Source organism: Oncorhynchus masou, chromosome 15 (assembly GCF_036934945.1).
Source record: "Oncorhynchus masou masou isolate Uvic2021 chromosome 15, UVic_Omas_1.1, whole genome shotgun sequence".
Classification (NCBI taxonomy): Eukaryota; Metazoa; Chordata; class Actinopteri; order Salmoniformes; family Salmonidae; genus Oncorhynchus; species Oncorhynchus masou.
Genome location: NC_088226.1, coordinates 34,191,851 through 34,217,988, shown reverse-complemented (window position 1 = coordinate 34,217,988; position 26,138 = coordinate 34,191,851). Strand labels below are relative to the sequence as shown.

The window sequence follows — 26,138 nt, the reverse complement described above, 5'->3', positions numbered from 1 at the left end:
TCAATCTTGTTCTGGAGGCAGATCTACAGTGATCACTAGCTAGCACAGCCACAAAGTAATACAAAAGCAAATGTTAGTGTTCATGGATTTTTATAATAGAGCCAATTTTGACTTTACAGCTGGCCCATCTAGAAGAAGTCGCTCAGTTTCGCCTCCAGGGCAAGATCCGTGACATTAAACGTCCACCTGCTGCGTACACAAACAGACAAGCAGGCACACACAAGCAAAAAGTGCTAACACACACACACACACACACACACACCTATTCACTCACAAATCCATCCACATTTATTGATTGTACATTGACATAGTGATTTTTTACATAGAAGTCTTTATAAGCTAATTACCCCCCCCCCCATACAGAAGACTCCAGTACATCCTTGTCATAGAATAGACTATATACGTACAGTGCGGAGGAAAAGTCTTTGCCCTCTTGAAGATTTTCTCTGTTTTTGCATATTTTTTTGTCACTCAATATTATCAGATCCTCAACCGAAACCTAATAGTAGATAAAGGGAACCTGAGTAAATAAATAACACACAATGTTGATATCTATTTCATTTATTGCAATAAAAAAAAAAATCATGCAAGACCCAATGACCCTGTGTGAAAAAGTAATTGTCCCCTTACACTCAATAACTGGTTGTTCCACCTTTAACTGCAATGACCGCAGCCACACGTTTCTTGTAGTTGTTCATCAGTCTCACACATCGCTGTGGAGGAATTCTGTCACACTCTTCCGGGCAGAACTGCTTTAACTCAGCGACATTTCTGGGTTTTCGAGCATGAACTGCTCGTTTCAGGTCCTGCCACAACATCTCAATCGGGTTTAGGTTTGGACTTTGACTAGGCCATTCCAACCCTTTAAATGTCTCGCTTCTTAGCCATTCTGATGTAGACTTGCTTGTGTTTTGAAAAACTGTCTTACTGCAGAGGACCCAGCTGCTCTTCAGCGTCAGCTCACGTACAGATGGCCTGACATTCTCCTTTAGAATGGAGAGCAGAATTCATGGTTCCTTCAATGATGACAAGTCGTCCAGGTCCTGAGGCAGCGAAGCATCACTATAGAATGTTCTTACCGTGGAATGCAGTGTTTGGTTTTTGCCAGACATAACGGGACCGATGTCATCCAAAAGTTCCACTAATTTGACTAATTTGTCCATACAAACATTATTCTATGATCATCCAGGTGCTTCCAGGCACCTTTCTGGCAAACTTGAGTCTAGTGTTTGGATGACATGGGCCCCGTTACGTCTGTTGAAAACCAAACACTGCATTTCAAAAGGGGCAATTACCTTTTCACACAGGGTCGTTGGGTGTTGCGTAACATTAAAAAATGTGGTGGAATTTTTTACTTCACTCAGTTCCCTTTATCTAATAGTAGCTTTTGGTTGATGATCTGATAACATTCAAAACATGCACGAAAATATGCAAGAATAGAGAAAATTAGAAGGGGGCAAATCCTTTTCTCACAGCCTTGTATATGTACGGCCACATCCTGTGTGCATCCCCAGGTGATCCAACCCCAGATACAGTGGACGACTTACCGCAGCCAGCCTCATCCGACTTGTCCTTGCAGTCTGCGTCTCCGTCACATTTCCAGTTGAGGTGGACACACTCTCCACTGCCACACTGGAACTCCCCCTCGGGGCACCGGGGCTTCTGGGGCTCCGTCCGGCGACTACAGCGCTCCACAGACTCGTCAGACTTATCCCCGCAGTCCGGGTCCCCGTCGCAGCTCCACAGGTTCGGGATGCACTCCGAGTCGTTACAGCGGAACTCATGGGGGCTGCACGTGGGGGTGGAACACTTCTCCTCATCACTGCCATCCCCGCAGTCGTCGTCGCCGTCGCACACAAAGACGGGCGCCACGCATTTCCTGTTGCGGCACTGGAAGTCCTTGGCGGGGCAGGCCTTGGTGTCTGGAGGGAGGAGAGTGGAAAACAGAGAGGAGGAGTGAGGGGGATGAGTTAGAGGTCTAAACACCAAAGAGTGTGATGTGATGACAGGATAGCAAGATAATTAAAAAAAAAAAAATATGAAGAGGACACCATGATCTTTCACGCAACAGCTCTAAATGGGCGGACCAGTAAGAAGGAAGAAATATTCAAACAGATTGCGTAACATAATGAGAGTGGGAGGCAAAAGGGTTAGCTGTAAGCTCGCATTCCGTACAGAGTATGAGAAAAGAGATGAGAAACGCAATCACAGTCTGGGCATCTGGTCTGAACTACACCACCAGCCATGGAGCCTCTTGGGAACACAGAACACATACATCCATGCTAAAGAGAGCTAGGTTCTGTACCATACTGTATGTGTCTGATAGAGAGAGAGAGAGACAGACAGGCTCTGAAGGGAGTCTCTATAACCTCTCTGTGACTACCTCTAACCTCAATGATTTCCTGGCTGCCCAGTCAATCAATCAATCACATGTATTTATAAAGCCCTTCTTACAGCAGCTGATGTCACAAAGTGCTGTATACAGAAACTGAGCCTAAAACCCCCCAAACAGCAAGCAATGCAGATGTAGAAGCAAGGTGGCTAGGAAAAACTCCTTAGAAAGGCAGGAACCTAGGAAGAAACCTAGAGAGTGGAACCAGGCTATGAGGGGTGGCCAGTCCTCTTCTGACTGTGCCAGGTGGAGATTATAACAGAACATGGCCAAGATGTTCAAACGTTCATAGATGACCAGCAGGGTCAAATAATAATAATCACAGTGGTTGTCGAGGGTGCAACAGGTCAGCACCTCAGGAGTAAATGTCAGTTGGCTTTTCATAGTAGATCATTCAGAGTTAGAGACAGCAGGTGCGGTAGAGAGAGAGAGTCCAAAACAGCAGGTCCGGGACAAGATGGCCTCATGCTTGGCCTTGGCTCTGTGTAGTGGCAGCACAGACTAAATTACTGTTAGCATGCAGTAGTAAGCGGCTGGCCCTGCCTTAATAGGGTCAGCTAAGCAAAAGGGATAACTGGCCCGAGGAGCTGTGGAACAATTGAGTTCAATGGTGTTTGTTTTTATGTAGAGGATTGCTATATAACGCTGTGTGGACACACTGTAATGAGGATATCTATACACACACACAAGGTTAAACACATACACACGCAGGCATGGACGAATGCACGCAGACAAACGTTCACTCCCAGAGGCACACACATACTGGCATAGCGCCAAACCACTCACACACAGGCAGTAATGTTAAGACATGCGCGTAAAGTGCGGAGTTACACAACTAATGCTAAAACGGATGCAGGTGGCGTAATCTTCAATCGAACAGACTTACACTTACGGCACACACACACACACACACTGTTGACTGGGTGTTGTTCACGGCTGATGGTAAAACGCCACTTTAGTCTTTTCACCTGCCCAGGCTCGGTGGAGTTTGGTGTGTAACATCCACAGTGAAATACTCCAGCCGTCTCCAAAAGTTTCCACACCGGACTGACTCCCTGGGATTTATGTGTTGTGGTGAAAAAGGGCATTCGTGTCCTGCAGTAGCACTTCACTTCCCAGTGTGTGTGTGTGTGTACGTGTGTGTACGTGTGTGTGTGTGTGTGTGTGTGTGTGTATGTGTGTCATCCTCCTACCACTTCATTCTCTCCCTAACACCAGCTCCCACGCTCTGCGCCACTGGGGCTAATTATAATAATAGCCAATTGTATTTGCCGCTAACTTTGCGGCTGTATACTAATGATCTCCACTCCGATCAGAGTAATTAAGTCAACAAATAAACAAGAGGCAATTAGAGGTTCAGGTGTTTACCAGTCTCCCTCCCTCCCTCCCTCCTCCGGTCTGTTTATTGATTGACAGATGAGCAAGGAGAGATTTTAAATCAGGTTCAACTTAGCACAATTTTCATTCGGGTTCAACTTTGATTGAGCGTTTTAAAATGTACAGATACATGAAGGGAAATGTAAACACTGTGGATGCCATTTGTCTTGTAAGAACAACTCTATGAACGCCTCTCTTATACCTAGTATCATATTATATACGGGCTCTACAGTCGCATCTCACTCTCTGATAAATCCTCCACCAAGCACCTTGAGCTGAGCCGAAGAGAATAGATGAAAAGCTCTTTCTCTGGCCAGTACAGAGCTGGGTCAGAAGGGTTATGTTTGCTGTAAACAGAGGTGGCGGGAGATGACTGTCTGAGCTTGGCTCCCAATGGGGATAGTTAGTGGGACAACCATCTGCTAAGACACTGTAACCTGACTGGATTCTGACTGTCTGAGATCAGACCTGTCTGAGAGACCTGGGTGCGACTGGAACTCCAGTAGGGAATGTGGCTTTTATTAGCCAATCAGGAACATCATGTGATGCACATAGTTATTGGCAAAAAAGAGCTGATCTGATCAAGACCAATTAGTGAAAAAAATGTCCGAATCGGGTTGCCTGTCTAAACGCAGCCATAGTAACAGAAACACACAACCACCCACTCACCCAAAACGGTGTGGCATATGGCCCTAATGTCATAACATACATCTCTGATGAGATCCAGGTACTGTACCTCCACTCCACTCCCAGACCAGGGCCATCCCCTCAGAGGATCGGTAAAGAGGACAGAGAGATTTAAACCCGTAGGATGGGATACAATGGGGGAGCAGAAGAGAGGGTAGAAGAGAGAGAAAAGAGAGAGCAGAGGCGACACGGGCCCTAGAGGGGGAAGACTGTCTTCCACCTCAGGCTAATATATTCACCCGCGGGCCTAGCGCTGGACAGGTAATAGATGGATATGAAGATAAGACTGACCACATTGACCTTGTGTTAGGGAGAGACCTTGGAACCCAATGGATAAAAAATAAACACATTGCCCACAACCACACGTGCGCAAACGCACGCACAGGCGTACCCACAAACACCACTACCCCCCCCCCCCCCCCCCTTCACTTAGCTGTACGTTTCTGGAGCGTGATATTCAATAAGATACTCTGCTTTGACATATCAGCCACTGAGCTGTCAGCACGGAAAAACCTCGCCAGCACCACCTAGCTTCGCATCGTCAGGTGTGGCGAGCCTCCGATCACATGGAAATACCGGGAATTAGAATGTTCCTCGATCCAACGTCTCCAGGCAGACACAGCCACTCGACTCTCTGGTTTATAGCCTTAAAGTCTGGCTCTAATGGTCCTTGCAGAAAACCAACAGCACAGTCGGGAATACCAATCTATGTCGCCATAGGAGTTATCAATACAACAAATCGATACAAATGGAATAGTGCGCTGGTGCCGTGCTGACATCCAGGGCATTATCATATCCTGAGGAATAATTCTATTGTCAAGAGCGGCCTCTCGATACGGCCCGGTGTATTAAGCCATTGTTTTGCAAAAGCTATGAGTCACCTTAATATCATTAAAGCAGTGTGGATCAGAGAGATGTGTCCCCTGGGGGGGGGCCCTGTTTAGCCACCCAAATGGCTCCCTATTCCCTATAAAGTGTACTACTTTGGTCAAAAGTAGTGCACGATATAGGGAATAGGGTGCCATTTGGGACAACAACAACAACAAACAAATTCTGTCTCTGTAACAAAACACCTCGATGATGTACAGCTCTCCTCATCGGCGATGTCAGCCAGCTCACTTAGTGGGCTAAAGACTGGAGCTTTGGGTTGGGGGATGGAAGAGGAGGGATACAGATGTTACTGATGTAGCCATGCACATGTGAACTGCTGACAGGAGGGCCAGAGGGGCCTGTTTACAGTATCTGAAAGACATGCTTTGTTTGTGTGTGTGTGTGTGTGTGTGTGTGTGTGTGTGTGTGTGTGTGTGTGTGTGTGTGTGTGTGTGTGTGTGTGTGTGTGTGTGTGTGTAGACGTCAGTCATCCTTTCTCTAGGGTACCAGGGAGAGAGTTTATCAGTGGTTTGACTACATTAGGCTGGAGCTCACAGACAAGAGACGGAGGCAGGCAGGCAGACAAGCAGGCAGACAGGCAGGCCGACAAGCAGGCAGACAAGCAGGCAGACAGGCAGACTCAGACTCTCGAGATGGTAGACCTACTGTACAAGATACCTCAAGATTCCTCAATACGATAAAATAGAAAACAATCAGTGAGAAGAGAATCAGAGTAGATCTATTAAAGGTCCAATGCAATATCAAATCATTCGTGGGTAACAAAGCTTACTGTGATTGTTTTCAATTAAAGTGGTCAAAACGTAACAAAAATAACGTCTTAGCAAAGAGCAATTTCGCAAGCAATCATTTTTCTAGGACATTCTGGGAGTGGTCTGAGTGGGGAGGGGAAAGTTGAAAACAAGCGGTTATTGGCAGAGGTTTAAAACTCTCTTTCATTGTTGGTCGAGTAACTCATTTACCGCTTTACTGTGATGTCACCAGGCAGGCCAAAACTCAAAACAGGCTGAAATTTTAGGGGGTCTTTTCAAACAGCTCTCGCATTATCATTAGCATTATCATACATTTTTACAATCGTTATTCCAACCTCACAGTATGGAAATAGATAGAGTGTTGTGTGGAAATAGAGTCAACAAAAGTGTTGACTGCACTGGGCCTTTAAGTCTTTACCTTTCCAAGAGAGGTGAGTCGGTAGGCAGTGGCATGGCATGATGTGATCACACGACAGGATAAGATAGGGTTGTGACAGTTTAGCCACCCTGTCTCAGTACGGCAATTGGAAGAGATGAACCTCTGACCTCCGGGTGTCTTTTAAGATGAATTCCAAATCAGTGACGATCTTATCAAATGCTATTGAAATTGGCGGTTGGTTTTGAAATGAACCGTAGCCCCCGAGAGACATGTAGGATGTCTGCTCTACTGGAGTAAAGAACAGGCTAATCTCAGGGTGTCTCAGTGCAGTCGGTCTCTCTGCCTGTCTGTCTAGAAGGAAAGCCTGGGGGAACCTAGGTAAATGGCAGCTCAGAAGGAAATAGCAGAATTTCACCAGGAAACAGATAAATACCGATGGAGAACATGAATGGCATCCACCCAGGGGTACCTCTACTCTTCCACTGCTAGGCCTGATGGGTAGATAACCCATGGGGATGTACAGGATAAAGCCAGATGGATGGCTCAATCACCAGGCATCACTAAAGGCTTCAGATGATGCATAGGCCTGGATTGAGATATGAATCACATTGAAATAGGAATCGCATTGAAATAGGAATCGCATTGAAATAGGAATCGCATTGAAATAGGAATCGCATTGAAATAGGAATCGCATTGAAATAGGAATCAAATTGAAATATGAATCACACAATGCCAGGTTGCTGTCTCCTGGCGGGATTATTCCAACCTTTTTAAAACGAGGAAGGCATTAGAGCGTAAACTGTCAGACGGGTACAAGATCCCAAACGCTTCTCCCGTCACTCGATGTTCAGTGCCTGTCAGGGGCTAATTCCCATCCATACTTCCACTCTGCGCATGTTGCTGGAAATTAATTGAGTTTGTTATGTACTTGAGTGAAGACCCAAAAGCGGTTTTAACAGAAAACAGAGTTCTTTAATGAAAAAACAGGAATGGCATAAATCCTCTTCCAACGTAGTCAATGGAACAAAAGAACGTAGTATAATGCAGGATGCACCTGCCAGGCAGACTCCGACAGGATAGGACAAGGTGGAAGCAAACGGGACGACAGCTTGCTTCTGGCATCAAAAACACAAACAAGAATCAGACACTGAAAGTAGCAGGAACAGAGAGAGAAATAGAGACCTAATCAGAGGGGAAGAGAGAACAGGTGGGAAAGAGTGGATGAGCTAGTTAGGGGAGATGTAGAACAGCTGAAGAATGAGAGACAGAGAAGGTAACCTAAAAAGACCAGCAGAGAGAGACAGAGTGAAGAGAAAGGACAGGAACAGACATAACAAGACATGACAGTACCCCCCACTCACCGAGCGCCTCCTGGCGCACTCGAGGAGGAAACCTGGCGGCAACGGAGGAAATCATCGATCAGCGAACGGTCCAGCACGTCCCGAGAGGGAACCCAACTCCTCTCCTCAGGACCGTACCCCTCCCAATCCACTAGGTACTGATGACCACGGCCCCGAGGGCGCATGTCCAAAATCTTACGAACCCTGTAGATGGGTGCGCCTCGACAAGGATGGGGGGGGGAGGGACGAGCGGGGGCGCGAAGAACGGGCTTAACACAGGAGACATGGAAGACCGGGTGAACGCGACGAAGATAGCGCGGGAGAAGAAGTCGCACTGCGACAGGATTAATGACCTGAGAAATACGGAACGGACCAATGAACCGCGGGGCCAACTTGCGAGAAGCTGACTTAAGGGGAAGGTTCTGAGTGGAGAGCCATACTCTCTGACCGCAACAATATCTAGGACTCTTGGTCCTACGCTTATTAGCGGCCCTCACAGTCTGCGCCCTATTACGGCAAAGTGCCGACCTGACCCCCTTCCAGGTGCGCTCGCAACGCTGGACAAAAGCCTGAGCGGAGGGGACGCAGGACTCGGCGAGCTGAGATGAGAACAGCGGAGGCTGGTACCCGAGGCTACTCTGAAAAGGAGATAGACCGGTAGCAGACGAGGGAAGCGAGTTGTGGGCGTACTCTGCCCAGGGGAGCTGTTCTGACCAAGACGCAGGGTTACGAAAAGAAAGACTGCGTAAAATGCGACCAACAGTCTGATTGGCCCGTTCGGCTTGACCGTTAGACTGGGGATGAAAGCCGGACGAGAGACTGACGGAAGCCCCAATCAAACGGCAAAACTCCCTCCAAAATTGAGACGTGAACTGCGGGCCTCTGTCGGAAACGACGTCAGACGGAAGGCCATGAATTCGGAAAACATTCTCGATAATGATCTGAGCCGTCTCCTTAGCAGAAGGGAGCTTATCGAGAGGAATGAAATGAGCCGCCTTAGAGAATCTATCGACAACCGTAAGAATAACTGTCTTCCCCGCTGATGAAGGCAGTCCGGTGATAAAATCTAAAGCGATGTGAGACCACGGTCGAGAGGGAATGGGAAGCGGTCTGAGACGGCCGGCAGGAGGAGAGTTCCCAGATTTAGTCTGCGCGCAGACCGAACAAGCGGCGACAAATCGACGCGTCACGTTCCCGAGTGGGCCACCAGAAACGCTGGCGAATGGAAGCGAGCACCCGAACGCCGGGGTGGCCGGCTAACTTGGCAGAGTGGGCCCACTGAAGAACGGCCGGACGAGTAGGAACGGGAACGAACAGAAGGTTCCTAGGACAAGCTCGCGGCGACGGAGTGTGAGCGAGTGCTTGCTTTACCTGCCTCTCAATTCCCCAGACAGTCAACCCGACAACACGCCCCTCAGGGAGAATCCCTCGGGGTCGGTGGAGACCTCAGAAGAACTGAAGAGACGAGATAAAGCATCAGGCTTGGTGTTTTTTGAGCCCGGACGATAAGAAATAACAAACTCGAAACGAGCGAAAAACAGAGCCCAACGAGCCTGACGCGCATTAAGTCGTTTGGCTGAACGGATGTACTCAAGGTTCCTATGGTCAGTCCAAACGACAAAAGGAACGGTCGCCCCCTCCAACCACTGTCGCCATTCGCCTAGGGCTAAGCGGATGGCGAGCAGTTCGCGATTACCAACATCATAGTTACGTTCTGACGGCGATAAGCGATGAGAGAAAAACGCGCAAGGATGGACCTTGCCGTCAGAGAGAGAGCGCTGAGAAAGAATGGCTCCCACGCCCACCTCTGACGCGTCAACCTCAACAACAAACTGACTAGAGATGTCAGGTGTAACAAGAATAGGTGCGGATGTAAAACGATTCTTAAGAAGATCAAAAGCTCCCTGGGCGGAGACGGACCACTTAAAGCACGTCTTAACAGAAGTAAGGGCTGTGAGGGGAGCTGCCACCTGACCGAAATTACGGATGAAACGACGATAGAAATTAGCGAAGCCCAGAAAGCGCTGCAGCTCGACGCGTGACTTAGGAACGGGCCAATCAATGACAGCCTGGACCTTAGCGGGATCCATCTTAATGCCCTCAGCGGAAATAACGGAACCGAGAAAGGGACAGAGGCGGCATGAAAAGTGCACTTCTCAGCCTTCACATAAAGACAGTTCTCCAAAAGGCGCTGGAGGACGCGTCGCACGTGCTGAACATGAATCGAGAGAGACGGTGAAAAAATCAGGATATCATCCATGTAAACGAAAACAAAAATGTTCAGCATGTCTCTCAGGACGTCGTTAACTAGTGCCTGAAAGACAGCTGGAGCGTTAACGAGGCCGAAAGGAAGAACCCGGTATTCAAAGTGCCCTAACGGAGTGTTAAACGCCGTCTTCCACTCGTCCCCTCCCTGATGCGCACGAGATGGTAGGCGTTACGAAGGTCCAATTTGGTGAAAAACCTGGCTCCCTGCAGGATCTCGAAGGCTGAAGACATAAGAGGAAGCGGATAACGATTCTTAACTGTTATGTCATTCAGCCCTCGATAATCCACGCATGGGCGCAGGAACCCGTCCTTCTTCTGAACAAAAAAACCCCGCTCCGGCGGGAGAGGAGGAGGAGACTATGGTACCGGCGTCGAGCGAAACCGACAAATAATCCTCGAGAGCCTTACGTTCGGGAGCCGACAGAGAGTATAATCTACCCTGGGGGGAGTAGTTCCCGGAAGGAGATCAATACTACAGTCATACGACCGGTGTGGAGGAGAGAAGTGGCCTTGGAACGACTGAACACCGTGCGCAGATTGTGATACTCCTCCGGCACCCCTGTCAAATCGCCAGGCTCCTCCTGTGAAGAAGAGACAGAGGAAACAGGAGGGATAGCAGACATTAAACAGGTCACATGACAAGAAACATTCCAGGATAGGATAGTATTACTAGACCAATTAATAGAAGGGTTATGGCGCACTAGCCAGGGATGACCCAAAACAACAGGTGTAAAAGGTGAACGAAAAATTAGAAAAGAAATGGTTTCGCTATGATTACCAGAGACAGTGAGGGTTAAAGGCAGCGTCTCACGCTGAATCTTGGGGAGAGAACTACCATCTAAAGCGAACAAGGCCGTGGGCTCCCCTAACTGTCTGAGAGGAATGTCATGTTCCCGAGCCCAGGTCTCGTCCATAAAACAGCCCTCCGCACCAGAGTCTATCAAGGCACTGCAGGAAGCAGATGAACCGGGCCAGCGGAGATGGACCGGAAAGGTAGTGCGTGATCCAGAAGGAGAGGCCTGAGTAGTTGCGCTCACCAGTAGCCCTCCTCTTACTGATGAGCTCTGGCTTTTACTGGACATGAGGTGACAAAATGACCAGCGGAGCCGCAGTAGAGACAGAGGCGATTGGTGATTCTCCGTTCCTTCTCCTTGGCCGAGATGCGGATACCCCCAGCTGCATAGGCTCAGCATCCGAGCCGGCGGAGGAGGGTGGCAGTGATGCGGCAGGTGGCAGTGATGTGGAGAGGGGAGCAACGGAGAACGCGAGCTCCTTTCCACGTGCTCGGCGACGAAGATCAAACCGTCGCTCTATGCGAATAGCGAGAGCTATTAAGGAGTCCAGACTGGAAGGAACCTCCCGGGAGAGGATCTCATCCTTAACCTCGACGAGGAGACCCTCCAGAAAACGAGCGAGCAAAGCCGGCTCGTTCCAGTCACTAGAGGCAGCGAGAGTGCGAAACTCAATAGAATAATCCGTTATGGATCGATTCCCCTGACATAGGGAAGACAGGGCCCTGGAAGCCTCCTCCCCAAAAACAGAACGGTCAAAAACCCGTATCATCTCCTCCTTAAAGTCCTGATACTGGTTAATACACTCAGCCCTCGCCTCCCAGATTGCCGTGCCCCACTCACGCGCCCCGTCCGGTAAGGAGAGAAATGACGTAGGCGATGCGGGCTGCGCTCCTGGAGTAAGTGTTGGGCTGGAGAGAGAACACCACATCACACTGAGTGAGGAATGAGCGGCACTCAGTGGGCTCCCCAGAGTAACACGGCGGGTTGTTGATCCTGGGCCCGGAGACTCGGAAACCCTGGAAGTGGGCGGTGGATCGAGGTGGAGTTGGTGAACCTGTCTTGTGAGGTCGGAGACTTGGACGGCCAGGGTCTCAACGGCATGTCGAGCAGCAGACAATTCCTCCTCGTGTCTGCCTAGCATCGCTCCCTGGATCTCGACGGCGGAGTGAAAAGGGTCCGGAGCCGCTGGGTCCATTCTCGGTCTGATTCTTCTGTTATGTACTTGAGTGAAGACCCAAAGCGGTTTTAACAGAAAACAGAGTTCTTTAATGAAAAAACAGGAATGGCATAAATCCTCTTCCAACGTAGTCAATGGAACAAAAGAACGTAGTATAATGCAGGATGCACCTGCCAGGCAGACTCCGACAGGATAGGACAAGGTGGAAGCAAACGGGACGACAGCTTGCTTCTGGCATCAAAAACACAAACAAGAATCAGACACTGAAAGTAGCAGGAACAGAGAGAGAAATAGAGACCTAATCAGAGGGGGAAGAGAGAACAGGTGGGAAAGAGTGGATGAGCTAGTTAGGGGAGATGTAGAACAGCTGAAGAATGAGAGACAGAGAAGGTAACCTAAAAAGACCAGCAGAGAGAGACAGAGTGAAGAGAAAGGACAGGAACAGACATAACAAGACATGACAGAGTTTCCTTCGAAAACCGCAGGACAGTAAATCTATGAATACATTAAATCAAATAATAATTTAATAGACATTCAAATCTCAAACGCATCTTTCTCCCATTCTCTCTCTCTCCCTTCATTCCTTCAGCCCTCTCTCTGATGTGTTCCACAGGCCCTGTGGGGAAGCTGACAGTGTTTTAGGTTTGGGTTGGACAACCTCCCAGCTGCAGTTCCATCTGTTGTGGGACGGGGCATTGGTGTGAAAGCGAGAGAGGTGCTAAGAGGGGAACAGAACATGGGCTAATGTTCCCAGAAGTCAGGAAACCACTAAAGTCTGAAACAACTGCACTGCCTTGAGGAAAAGAGCGACTGTGTGTGTGTGTGTGTGTGTGTGTGTGTGTGTGTGTGTGTGTGTGTGTGTGTGTGTTCCGTGCCCACATCCCATTACACCGACACAGTCACAGGCCCAGTCTGAAATTATTATAAATGAAGGGCATTATAATAGTCTGGATCCTAAACCAAGTTGAGCAGTTCGGGATACAAACAAACAAACACACACACACACACACACACACACACACACACACACACACACACACAGCGCGGCTCTTCCTCTGTAATTTATAAAGGTGGGTGGACTCTCCCAAGCTCTCTTGATACGTTATCAAATAATGGGATGGAGGCTAAAGTTATTTTAGAGCAGTCTGGATAGGTGAGAATATCAAGGTGTGTGTTTATTCACCCCCCCCACACACACACACGCAAACAGCTCCTCTCCTCACTACGACATCGATCCCAGTGCAGGTGTGCAACACAGTGTGACTGATGTGAAAAGAGCAACAGATCCCTTGGGCCTCCCTTGACTCTCTTTCCCAGGCCTGTAGAACACAGAGTGACGCTACAGTATAGGCCAGGGCTGACTGATCCAACCACACTGCCACGGGCTACACCACCACTGCTCCCTCCACTCCAGCCCTGACATACAGCTCATTGATTGAACAAGCTCCACAGTGCTCCACGCTGCAGCTGAGAGTGGAGGGGATTCCTTCCAGTCTACAACCTGCCATGGACAGAGCAGAGAGGAAGGTCTTAAATACTCAGGTTAGACTGGGAAGCCTGTGACCTCTAACTAAGCCTGCGTAACAAGCTACATATACACAACTCCCTTTGGATTTTATGGCCAGGCACAGCAAGTAGCTTACTTTAACCGAATGGCGACATTAGGTGTCTGACTTGCCGTATAACTATATGTATGTAGCTATAGTAAGAGTGTATTTGTGGCAGTGTGTTCTTGCGATGTTCAGACCACAGCTAGCTAAGAGCTCCCTCAGGACCACAGTGCCTGCTAGACTCGGGAAAAAAAAGGTACTGTCTAGCACCAAAAAGGTTCTTCGGCTGTCCCCGTAGGAGCACCCTTTGAAGAACCCTTTTTGTTTCCAGGTAGAACCCTTTTGGGTTCCATGTATAACCCTTTCCACAAAGGGTTCTACATAAAACCTAAAAGATTTCTACCTGGAATTAAAAAGGATTCTACCTGAAACCAAAAAGGGTTTGTTTTCCTATTGTTAATTTGAACCTTCGTTTAACTAGGTAAGTCAGTTAAGAACAAATTCTTATTTACAATGACGGCCTACCAAAAGGCAGAAAGGCCACCCTGCAGTGAAAGTGCCTGGCATTAAAAATATGAATAAATTAAATAAAAAAATTGGACAAAAACCCACATCACGACAAGTGAGACAACACCACATAAAGAGACCTAAGACAACAACATAGCACGGCAGCAACACATGACGACACAACATGGTAGCAACACAACATGGCAGCAGCACAACATGTAGCAGCACAACATGGAGCAGCACAAAACATTTTACAAACATTGTTGGACACAGACAACAGCACAAAGGGCAAGAAGGTAGAGACAACAATACATCACGCAAAGCAGCCACAACTGTCAGTAAGAGTGTCCATGATTGAGTCTAGAACGTCCTATAGGGACAGCCGCGGAACCTTTCTGGAACCCTTTATTCTAAGAGTGTACGCTAAGAACTACGCTGCTGTGAGGCAGGGAGTGAAGGGTAATGTACTGCGTGTCGTTGTGTGTGCGTGTGTATATACTTATGTGAGAAAAGCAGGCACACATAACCATTGTGGGGCAACCTTTCACATGGAACAATATCCCTGTAACGTCGACTCATCTTCTGTATAAATAAATGACAAAAACATATCGCTCCCCTCGAAGTCCCTGAGACAAACCGCCCGCGGAGCACTGATGAATTGGGCCTGATTTCTGTGGTGATCGTCGTCCCAACTTCAACACGAGTCATTATTATTGACCCTGAGCGAGCCTGACTCCTCACCTGGCGACAGAGAGACACGCTCCGCTATACGATTCAGACAAGCCACGCCAAAAGAAACACAATACGCACACACACATATGGGTGTACAGCAAACCAAGCCCTTTAGATGGGTGAACTCCGTGATTAACATGAAAGCTCCAGCCTCACTCTCTATTTCCGTCCCCATTGTTTCCACTCCCCTGATTAGTCTCTCCATTCATTCACAAGTATAAACCACCATCCCCATTCCCAACCAGCTTGGAGCAGCAGGAGGGCCTGTGTGCCTAAAACAAGCCTGATTCCATATTATCATCAATTAAAAGCTGGTAAACTTTCTTCAGAGGGCTTTATAAATCTAATAATGACCTTCTCAGACTGTATCCATGTATAATTTAACATATGGATGTGCTCAATTAGCAGCTGTAATTAACGACAGTGCTCCAATTTGGAAGTGGGAAAAGAGGGGGGGGGGGCGGGGGAGCGAGAGCGGGAGGGGATCGGGGTGCAGCATTTTGGAAGAGAGAACTGGAGTGGGGGTGGAAACTGGGAAGTGTGTGTGTGTGTGTGTGTGTGTGTGTGTGTTGGGGGGGGGGGGGGGGGTATCCAGTACTCTGCAGCACAAACATACATTAAAAAAAATATTTTAAAAAATGAAAGATTTTCACAGGCATTTCTGCCAGTCAATACTACTGTATTTGGCACACATCCAGTTTTTTTATGCGGGAATGAAAGACCACATGTGTGCATACTATGGTGTATTAATGTGCCAACAATAGCTAACCATTTCAATTTGAAATAACAGCTAACACAACTCTGTACCTCCAAAGAATAGAGGAATGGAATTTTAATGGACGGAACACAGAATGATCCACATTCCAATGGAGGAATAAGGAGATGCCCAGTGCCCAGTGATATGCACGCAGCTAAGACACCACATCTCTTAAATGATAGATCAAAGGCCCATTTCTGCAGGTTGAGCCAGGATCAGACAGACCGACAGACTCCCCACCAGACAGTAAATCAATGATCACCAGCACCCTCATTAAATATTTCGAAGATGTCATAATCAACCTTATTTTTCACTCCAATAACCGTATATACATACGTACAGTGCATTCAGACCCCTCGACTATTTCCACATTTTGTTACATTGCAGACCTATTCTAAAATTGATTCCATTGTTTTTCCCCCTCATCAACATACACACAATACCCCATAATGACAGGGTAAAAACAGGTTTTCAAATGTATTAAAAATAAACATCAAAAATACCATTTTTACATAAGTATTCAGACCCTTTGCTATGAGACTCGAAATGGAGCTCAGGTGCATCCTGTTTCCATTGATCATCCTTGAGATGTTTCCACAACTTAATTTGCGTCTACCTGTGGAAAATTCAATTGATTGGACATGATTTGGAAAGACGCACACCTGTCTATACAAGGTCCCACAGTTGACAGTGCATGTCAGAGCAAAAACCAAGCCATGAACACAGTGGCCTCCATCACTCTTAAATGGAAGACGTTTGGAGCCAGCAAGACTCCTCAATCAGACCTTTATGGTAGATTGGCCAGATGGAAGCCACTCCTCAGTAAAAGGCACATGACAGCCCGCTTGGAGTTTTCCAAAAGGTACCTAACGGACTCTCAGACCATGAGAAACAAGATTCTCTGGTCTGATGAAACCAAGATTGAACTTTTTGGCCTGAATGCCAATCATCACGTCTGGAGGAAACCTGGAACCATCCCTACGGTGGTGGCAGCATCATTCTGTGAGGACGTTTTTCAGCAGCAGGGAATGGAAAACTAGTCGGGATCGAGGGAAAGATGAACAGAGCAAAGTACAGAGAGATGCTTGATGAAAACCTGCTTCAGAGCACTCTGGACCTCAAACTGGGGCAAAGTTCACCTTCTAACAGGACAACGACCTTAAGCACACAGCCAAGACAATGCAGGAGTTGCTTCGGGGAAAGTCTCTGAATGTCTTTGAGTGGCCCACCCAGAGCCCGGCCTTAAATCCAAATCGAACATCTCTGGAGAGACCTGAAAATAGATGTGCAGCGACGCTCCCGATTCATTCAACCTGACAGAGCTTGAGAGGATCTGTAGAGAAGAATGGGAGAAACTCCCCAAATACAGGTGAGCCAAGCGTGTAGCGTCATACACTCGAGGCTGTAATCACTGCCAAAAGTGCTTCAACAAAGTACAGAGTAAAGGGTCTGAATACTTAAGTAAATGTGATATTTCAGTTTAATGTTTTAGAAATTAGCAAAACATTTCTAAAAATCTGTTTTTGCTTTGTTATTATGGGGTATCGTGTGTCGATTGCCGAGAAGAAGAAAACGATGTAATCAGTTTTAGAATAAGGCTGTAACATAACAACATTTGGAAAAAGTCAAGGGGTCTGAATACTTTATACAGTTGTGAAAGATGAAAAAGTGATAGAGGGAAAGTATAGCCACTGTAAGTGACCCAACAGTGGAAAACAGCATAGAAATTAAAAGGGAATAAGATTGTGAGAGGTGACCTTGATAGCCAAATCATTTCAATGTAATGAATAATGAAAACGTGTTTAAGGCCCACATTTGTAATGACACTTGCATAGGTTAATGTGATACTAAAGAGCCCGAAAATATTTCTATGTTTTAAGGCAGCATATCTTGCTTTAGATATTGTGGTTACTAAATTTGACGTTTTCTGTAAAGAAAAAGCTTGGAAACAATCATCATTTTCAGTTCCAATTCAAGATGTTTGGATAGGTAAATACAAATTAAAAAGTTGGAACATGTTGAAATAATGGGTTGTAATTTACATGAAATTTTATTTTTTATTTTTATGTATTATGTTTAACCAAAGAGGAAAGGTACAGTAGGTTGAGTGTTGAAAGAAATAGGTTGCAGCTTGAAATATAAGTTAGGTAATAATATAACAGTTGGCAATAAATCAACATTGAATTTGGTTTCAACAAAGATGTTTTATTTATTTACAAAACAAATGTACTTTTAGGTTGATCCAAAGAGTCATATCCTGCTGTGACTGGAGACCACATTTGAGTCTCGTCTTCAGCCATCTCTCCGCATGTGTATCGACAGATAGAGGGACGGGATAGAGGGGTTAGAGACCGAGGTCAAAGTCAAGATCATCGACCCCCCCCAGCTTCAAATACATTCTCAGTTTGTGTTGGTCGATTTGGCGTCTGTTCAGCTAAACATAGGGTATGGCAAAGTGGGGTATGGGGGATTTTTTTTTAAGTTGAAGCTTGTTTACTGCATTTCGATACAATTTAAAAACTCTAAACTGCATTTGGAGAACACCCCAAAAAATTTTTTTGTTTTTTTTACCCCAGTTGTGAATTATTATCGCAATATTAAGGTTTAAAGGTCTGTGGAACGTCATATACAATGTCAACCACTACTCACCCTCGTCATAAATTGACTATTTACTTTTGGAACGGTGCAACATGAGATAGATGCATAATACACGCTATCAAGTCACAACATGGCCGATTTCAAATGCCGACATCCATAGGCGGAGTTTCACGTTTGGGGGGGGAAGCAATTTTTTCACCAATAAAATTGCACCTTTATAATAAAGGATTGCATACATTTACAGTATCATTGCATTTGCAGGCTAATGTAAGATAGGCTACTATTGCTAATGTGATGAGTAGATAGCATTGTCATAATTTAGGCTAATAATATAAGTCAATTACTGTGAGCAAAACAGACGGTTCTGAACCATGCATTAACAACGCATGCCTGAGCGCGTAGTAACATAGAGTAGGCCTAATCAGAGACGTTTTGTTTTGGTTTTTTTTGCACGGGAAAATGTTTCATGCAATTCTACTATATGATTGGAGACAAGCGACATATTTCGTAATACGACACAAATTAGTAGCCTACTCTGCTGTCAAACAGATCAGTAAAAACAACTTGGCCTTGAATGCAACCATCTCATCGAGGCTGATGGGAAGGGGAGACACAAATTGTACAATATGACTCCATCTAGCCTGGAGGAGGAAATAATTTCCCCAATTTTTTTTCCAGTGGTACTGATCCAATGGTAAACACAGTCAATATGCAGCACTCACTGGGGACACGGCTGATGCTCTCTGCTGGTGCCAATAGTAAACACAGTCAATATGCAGCACTCACTGGGGACACGGCTGATGCTCTCTGCTGGTGCCAATAGTAAACACAGTCAACATGCAGCACTCACTGCTGATGCTCTCTGCTGGTGCCAATAGTAAACACAGTCAACATGCAGCACTCACTGGGGACACGGCTGATGCTCTCTGCTGGTGCCAATAGTAAACACAGTCAACATGCAGCACTCACTGGGGACACGGCTGATGCTCTCTGCTGGTGCCAATAGTAAACACAGTCAACATGCAGCACTCACTGGGGACACGGCTGATGCTCTCTGCTGGTGCCAATAGTAAACACAGTCAATATGCAGCACTCACTGGGGACACGGCTGATGCTCTCTGCTGGTACTAATAGTAAACACAGTCAACATGCAGCACTCACTGGGGACACGGCTGATGCTCTCTGCTGGTGCCAATAGTAAACACAGTCAACATGCAGCACTCACTGGGGACACGGCTGATGCTCTCTGCTGGTGCCAGTAAGATACCGTTCGCTCAATTGTGAGTTGCACATTTTGATAACTAGCTACAGATTAGTATTTCATTTGTCTTCTCTTTTCAGCAATAGCCATTTGCTTTCTAAACTGTGTTTTTCCTACGATTGTATTTTGAAATATTGGGATAGGCCTAGACCTATTTAAACTGCTTTTCACGGTGCTGTAACTCAACAATCAGCTATTTGGTAGAGGCTATTTGTTGCGCGCGCTTCCGAAATTGCGACCTTAAAAACAATCCACAGCTCATTTAGAAAAGAAGCTGATCGTCCTCTGTGGACACATCATGCACATTGGTGTAGTATTTTTTATTATTTTATTCATTTCTGCATAGGCACGAGCAATGATATACAGTCAGGTCCATAAATATTTGGACATTGACCAAGTTATTATTATCTTAGCTGTTTACCACAGCACATTGGAGTTGAAATGAACTAATGAATATGAGCTGAAAGTGCAGAGATGGTTTTTTTCTCCCTTTTCTAAGGGACCAAAAGTAATTGGACAATTGGCTGCTCAGCTGTTCCATGGCCAGGTGTGTGTTATTCCCTCATTAGTTCATTCACAAGTAAGCAGATAAAAGGTCTCGAGTTGATTTCAAGTGTGGCATTTGCATTTGGAATCTGTTGCTGTTAACCCTCCATATGAAGTCCAAAGAGCTGTCACTGCCAGTGAATCAAGGCGTCATTAGGGCTGAAAAATCTAAACAAACTCAGCAGAGAGATAGTAAAAACATTCGGTGTGGACAAATAGACTATTTGGTACATTCTTAAAAAGAAAGAATGCACTGTTGAGATCGGGAACACCAAAAGGCCCGCGAAGACCACGGAAAACAACTGTGGTGGATGGCAGAATAATTATTTTTCTGGTGAGGGGAGGGGGCTATGTCTAAGTGGTTGTAATTCCTACACCGGTCATACAATAATTGACAAAACCATTAAATGAAAAACGATAGTCTACACTTAAAGCGCATATTGACTTTCATTCCAAATCCATTGTGGTGGCGGTCAGAGCCAAAATGATGCAAATGATGTCACTGCCTAAATACTTATGGACCTGACTGTATATCATTGCTCGTCCCTATGCAGAAATGAATAAAATAATAACAAAAATACTACACCAATGTGCATGATGTGGCCACGGAGGACTTTACTTTAGGGGACGCTTATCTTCCCCTAGCCTATTGAACCCGCCGCCTATGCCGACGTCAAGGTGAAAGTACCTGGTGCATAAAACACCTCAGTATGTGAGATTCCACACGGACAGGTAGACAGACAAGTAGACAGAGAGGTAGACAGACAGGTAGACAGACAGGTAGACAGACAGGAAGACAGACAGGAAGACAGACATTTCAACCTCAGCCATTCACTGAGACAAACCTGCCCTACTTATGAGCTGCTATAGTAACCTGCATTTCCCACTCACCCGGTGTCAGGGAGAATTGATCAAGGAAACGTCAGTGGGAGAAACAGCTATGAGGTCTTTGAAGGTTCTTCACACACCAACAACACTGGCAGCTGGGACACTGAGCTATAAATACCACATCTGCTCCAACACCTTTAGCTCAACACAAATTAGCTTCCGTCTAGAAAAACCCAAAACGATTGATTTGTAGGAACATGTGCCTCTCTTATCACTCATGCTTTCTATCAAATTGTGTGTTTTTTTTGTCTCTCATCAGAGGATCTGGTCCTTCTCCCTTTCTTTCTCATCTTGCTCTGTCTCCTCTCTCTCCTCTTTCTACCTCTCTGTCTCCCTCCCCCCTATGTCCCTCTTCTCTCCTCCCTTCAGTCTTACCTGCGGAACACTGGTCCTCGTCTGCCCCGTTCTCACAGTCCCTCTCCCCGTCACATCGCCATGACGATGAGATGCACTTGCTGGCCGAATCCCCGCAGTCAAACTTCTCAGGTGGGCACATCTGTCGACCTATCAGTGGAGGGAGGGAGTTAGAGAGAGAGAGAGCGAGAGAAAGAAAGAAATAGATGGGCATGAGGGAGAGAGAGGACACAGTTAGTCAATGAAACATCCAAATAGCTCCAGTTATCATGTTGCTCAAATCGATTCCCCCTCAAATGCCTGCAATTAGAGCGGGCACACAGAGTAAGACAAAGGCCAAAAACACACAAAGCGAAAACATACACACACGAAGGCACATGCGCAGATCATTCCATCGAGTGAAACCATATTAAGGAAGCAGACCATTGTTTCTATTCCCTAGCTAGCCCATGTGGTTCCTAGAGTCAGAAAGACACTGATGTACAATACATACATTTTACACTTGGCTTAGACAGCAAATCCATTCTTTCCTTTCCACAAATTTGACTCCCCATCTCCCCCTCCCCCTTTCCACAAACAGCACTGCTCCTACCTCTCTCTCATTCCCCATCCTCCCTCTCTCTTCCCCCTCTGCCCACCGTTCCCAACCCTAGCCAGTATTGATGGGGGGGGGGGGGGGGGATTGATACAGTTACATATCGGGATATTATTTTTGACGATATAGCATGTCATAATATTATTTTTGACGATATAGCATGTCATAATATTATTTTTGACGATATAGCATGTCATAATATTATTTTTGACGATATAGCATGTCATAATATTATTTTTGACGATATAGCATGTCATAATATTATTTATTAGCATGTCATAATACGATATAGCATGTCATAATATTATTTTTGACGATATAGCATGTCATAATATTATTTTTGACGATATAGCATGTCATAATATTATTTTTGACGATATAGCATGTCATAATATTATTTTTGACGATATAGCATGTCATAATATTATTTTTGCGCTAGTTGGCTGTACCTGCACTGTGTTCCTTCATAACTTGTTCTGCATCTTATTTTTAAATAGGGAGCCAATTTGTTTTCAGCACTTTTATTTCCATGAGTGATAAACACATTTTCTCATGGCTCTCTCTTGTCCCTCTGCAGCAAACATATGGTGAGTAAAATATCGAATCACAAAATCAGTATCGAATCGCAATGCATATATCATGAGAATTGCAATACATATCGTATTGGCACCTAAGTATCGTGATAATATCGTATTGTTATTTCCCTGGCAATTTCTAGCCCTACAAGCAAGAATCGGACTATATCCTAGATTACACACTACACCCTCCCTCCTCTCTGTCTCCACTCCCTGGTTCCCAGTCCCAGCCAAAGAGGGCCCATTGGGACTATATCCTAGATTACACACTACACCCTCCCTCCTCTCTGTCTCCACTCCATGGTTCCCAGTCCCAGCCAAAGAGGGCCCATTGGGACTATAGTCTAGATTACACACTACACCCTCCCTCCTCTCTGTCTCCACTCCCTGGTTCCCAGTCCCAGCCAAAGAGGGCCCATTGGGACTATATCCTAGATTACACACTACACCCTCCCTCCTCTCTGTCTCCGCTCCCTGGTTCCCAGTCCCAGCCAAAGAGGGCCCATTGGGACTGTAGTCTAGATTACACACTACACCCTCCCTCCTCTCTGTCTCCGCTCCCTGGTTCCCAGTCAAAGAGGGCCCATTGGGACTATATCCTAGATTACACACTACACCCTCCCTCCTCTCTGTCTCCACTCCCTGGTTCCCAGTCAAAGAGGGCCCATTGGGACTATATCCTAGATTACACACTACCACCCTCCCTCCTCTCTGTCTCCGCTCCCTGGTTCCCAGTCCCAGCAAAGAGGGCCCATTGGGACTATATAGTAGATTACATTACGCCACGTGTCAAAAGTTACTCCATCAATTATACATTTTGGACTGTCACTGCCTGGCAACCCGCAATAGCAACCCCCCCCCCCCCAGATCAATATACACAGCAAATAATGGAGGCATTATTACAGCAGTTACTAACATTTTACTTGAAAAGAGCAGATTTAACAATTTTGGGAATTAAGTGACTAATTCTGACCACTAGAGTCGGAGGTAAAACAGAGTTCATTTAAAAAAAGTGTTTAAGTATTGCTTGTCAATGTATTCCCGCCCACTGATTTGCATTTAAGTTTCGATTTTGCCGCCACTGATATTTCCTTCCTCGCATTCGCCTCAGACGGACACTGGCAGAAGTAGGCTTTGCATTCAGATAAGTTATATGGTTTTGAAATTCATATTTGGCCTAAGTCAACCATTTGCCAATAGTTAGTTTCAAGCCAAATATTCATTACCTAGCAGGCAATCAGCAGTGGAGGCTGGTGGGAGGAGCTATAGGAGGACGGGATCATTGTAATGGCTGGAATGGAATGTCTGAAACACATCAAACATACAGAAACCACGTTTGACTCCGTTCCATGAATTCCATTCCCTTCTTCCGATAGCGCCTCTCACCATCCTCCACTGGTCGATCGGTATAGCCATTTTTTTTCAACCAAGCTAGGCTTGGCACCATTCTCAAAGCGTAGCTAGCTAGCTTATAATTTTAAGTCAGTTTGACAGAATGGACATACCAAGGTAGGTACTTGAAGCGGCTAAATTCCTTATTTTGAATAAACCAATAACCGTGTGGCAATTCGGCACCAAATGTTTTGTAAAGTTGCCATAGCAGAAGTTATCTAACCATTAGCTACCAGGTTAACTTAGCTACAGAAACTAGCTAACATTAGTTAACGTTACCTAGCTAACTAATAGCTAATGTTAGGTAGCTTGGTCATCTAGCAAGCTAACGTTTGCAAACGAGAATCAATATAGAACAATGAGGGTTAAAAAACATTTTCTAGAATACTGAACCAGAATGCAGGTCGAGGTTCCTTGACAGGAATGGTAGAAGGTGAATGTTGAACTTTTATTGCACACATATCAAGATGATGCTGTTTCACCATTTTGCACATAGACACTGTCGGTGTGATGAGGTGTTCGTTTTGAGGCTGTCATAGTCCGTAAGTTAGTGTGAATATCAACATCGTGTCCAGCATTGTTCATAAGGCTACATATGTTTTTTTCTAAAGAATGTATTGGCTGTGTTTTATATAGGCTGTGTTAGGGTAGTGCTGACTATTTTAGATGTGACATTTGTCCTGGGAGATAAACATTGGGTTGTTATTTTACTGAAATGCACATGGTCCCTTTTTTGGCTGGATCTTTGTAGATTTGAGTCATACACACTCATGTGTTCTCTACTCTGACTACTAATCCACAGATCAAAAGAAGATACCTAGTTATTTTTTCTTTTAATTAATGGCTCCTCATTCTTGTTTCTGTGGATTTTATATGTTGCATTACCGCCACCAACTAGACTGGAGTGTGGACCTCTCATCTTTCAATCACACACGTGGGTATACAGTATGCTTGTAAAAATCAATGAGTAGATGGGAGAACCAAGTTCTATTTTAGAGCCTGGCTACGCAAACGCCTGCATGAGCAGTTTGGATGAAATGATTGAATAACATGTACAGTTGGAAGTCGGAAGTTTACATAGGTTGGAGCCATTAAGTCCTTTTTCAACTACTCCACAAATTTCTTATTAGCAAACTATAGTTTTTGCCAGTCGGTTAGAACATCTACTTTGTGCATGACAAGTCATTTTCCAACAATTGTTTCCAGATTATTTTACTGTATCACAATTCCAGTGGGTCAGAAGTTTACATACTGTAATGGCCGTCTGTGGTGGAAGAAGGTGAGGACCAATGCGCAGAGTGGGAAGTGTCCATATTTTTTATAAAGAAATTGAACACTGAACAAAAAAGTGAACGAACGAAACAGTTCTGTCTGGTGCAGAATAAAAACACTCAACAGAAAATAATCACGCACAACTCAAGGGTGAAAACAGCCTGCCTAAGTATGGTTCTCAATCAGGGACAACGATTGACAGCTGCCTCTGATTGAGAACCATACCAGGCCAAACACAGAAATACCAAATCATAGACAAACGAACATAGACAACCCACCCGACTCAAGCCCTGACCATACTAAAACAAAGACATAACAAAAGAACTAAGGTCAGAACGTGACACATACACAAAGTTGACTGTGCCTTTAAACAGCTTGGAAAATTACAGAAAATTATGTCATGGCTTTAGAAGCTTCTGATAGGCTAATTGACATCATTTGAGTCAATTGGAGGTGTACCTGTGGATGTATTTCAAGGCCTAGCTTCAAATTCAGTGCCTCTTCGCTTAACATCATGGGGAATATCAAAAGAAATTAGGCAAGACCTCAGAAAAACAATTGTAAACCTCCACAAGCATGGTTCATCCTTGGGAACAATTTCCAAATGCCTGAAGGTACCACGTTCATCTGTACAAACAATGGTATGCAAGTATAAACACCATGGGACCACGCAGCCATCATACCGCTCAGGAAGGAGACGCGTTCTGTCTCCTAGAGTTGAAAGTACTTTGGTGCGAAAAGGGCATATCAATCCAAGAACAACAGCAAAGGACCTTGTGGAGATGCTTGGAGAAACCGGTACAAAAGTATCTACAGTTGAAGTCAGAAGTTTACATACATACACATTGGCAAAATACATTTAAGCTCAATTTTTCACAATTCCTGACATTTAATCCTAGTAAAAATTCCCTGTCTTAGGTCAGTTAGGATCACCACTTTATTTTAAGAATGTGAAATGTAGGAGAGATTTATTTCAGCTTTTATTTATTTCATCACATTCCCAATGGGTCAGAAGTTAATATGCACTCAATTAGTATTTGGTATTATTGCTTTTAAA

At 45.5% G+C, this 26,138-nt stretch overlaps 1 protein-coding gene across 4 annotated transcripts in view; it reads right to left on the bottom strand.

The window, feature by feature from the left end:
- Positions 1-26,138, bottom strand: part of LOC135556171 (low-density lipoprotein receptor-related protein 8-like) — a 249,983-nt gene that overhangs the window by 66,013 nt on the left and 157,832 nt on the right. For all 4 annotated transcript variants that reach the window (XM_064989153.1, XM_064989155.1, XM_064989154.1 and 1 more), the window contains exons 4-5: positions 21,269-21,397; positions 1,548-1,922 (exon numbers count right to left, since the gene is read on the bottom strand). In XM_064989153.1, the coding sequence (XP_064845225.1) occupies positions 1,548-1,922; positions 21,269-21,397 (504 nt within the window). The remainder of the gene's footprint in view (positions 1-1,547; positions 1,923-21,268; positions 21,398-26,138) is intronic.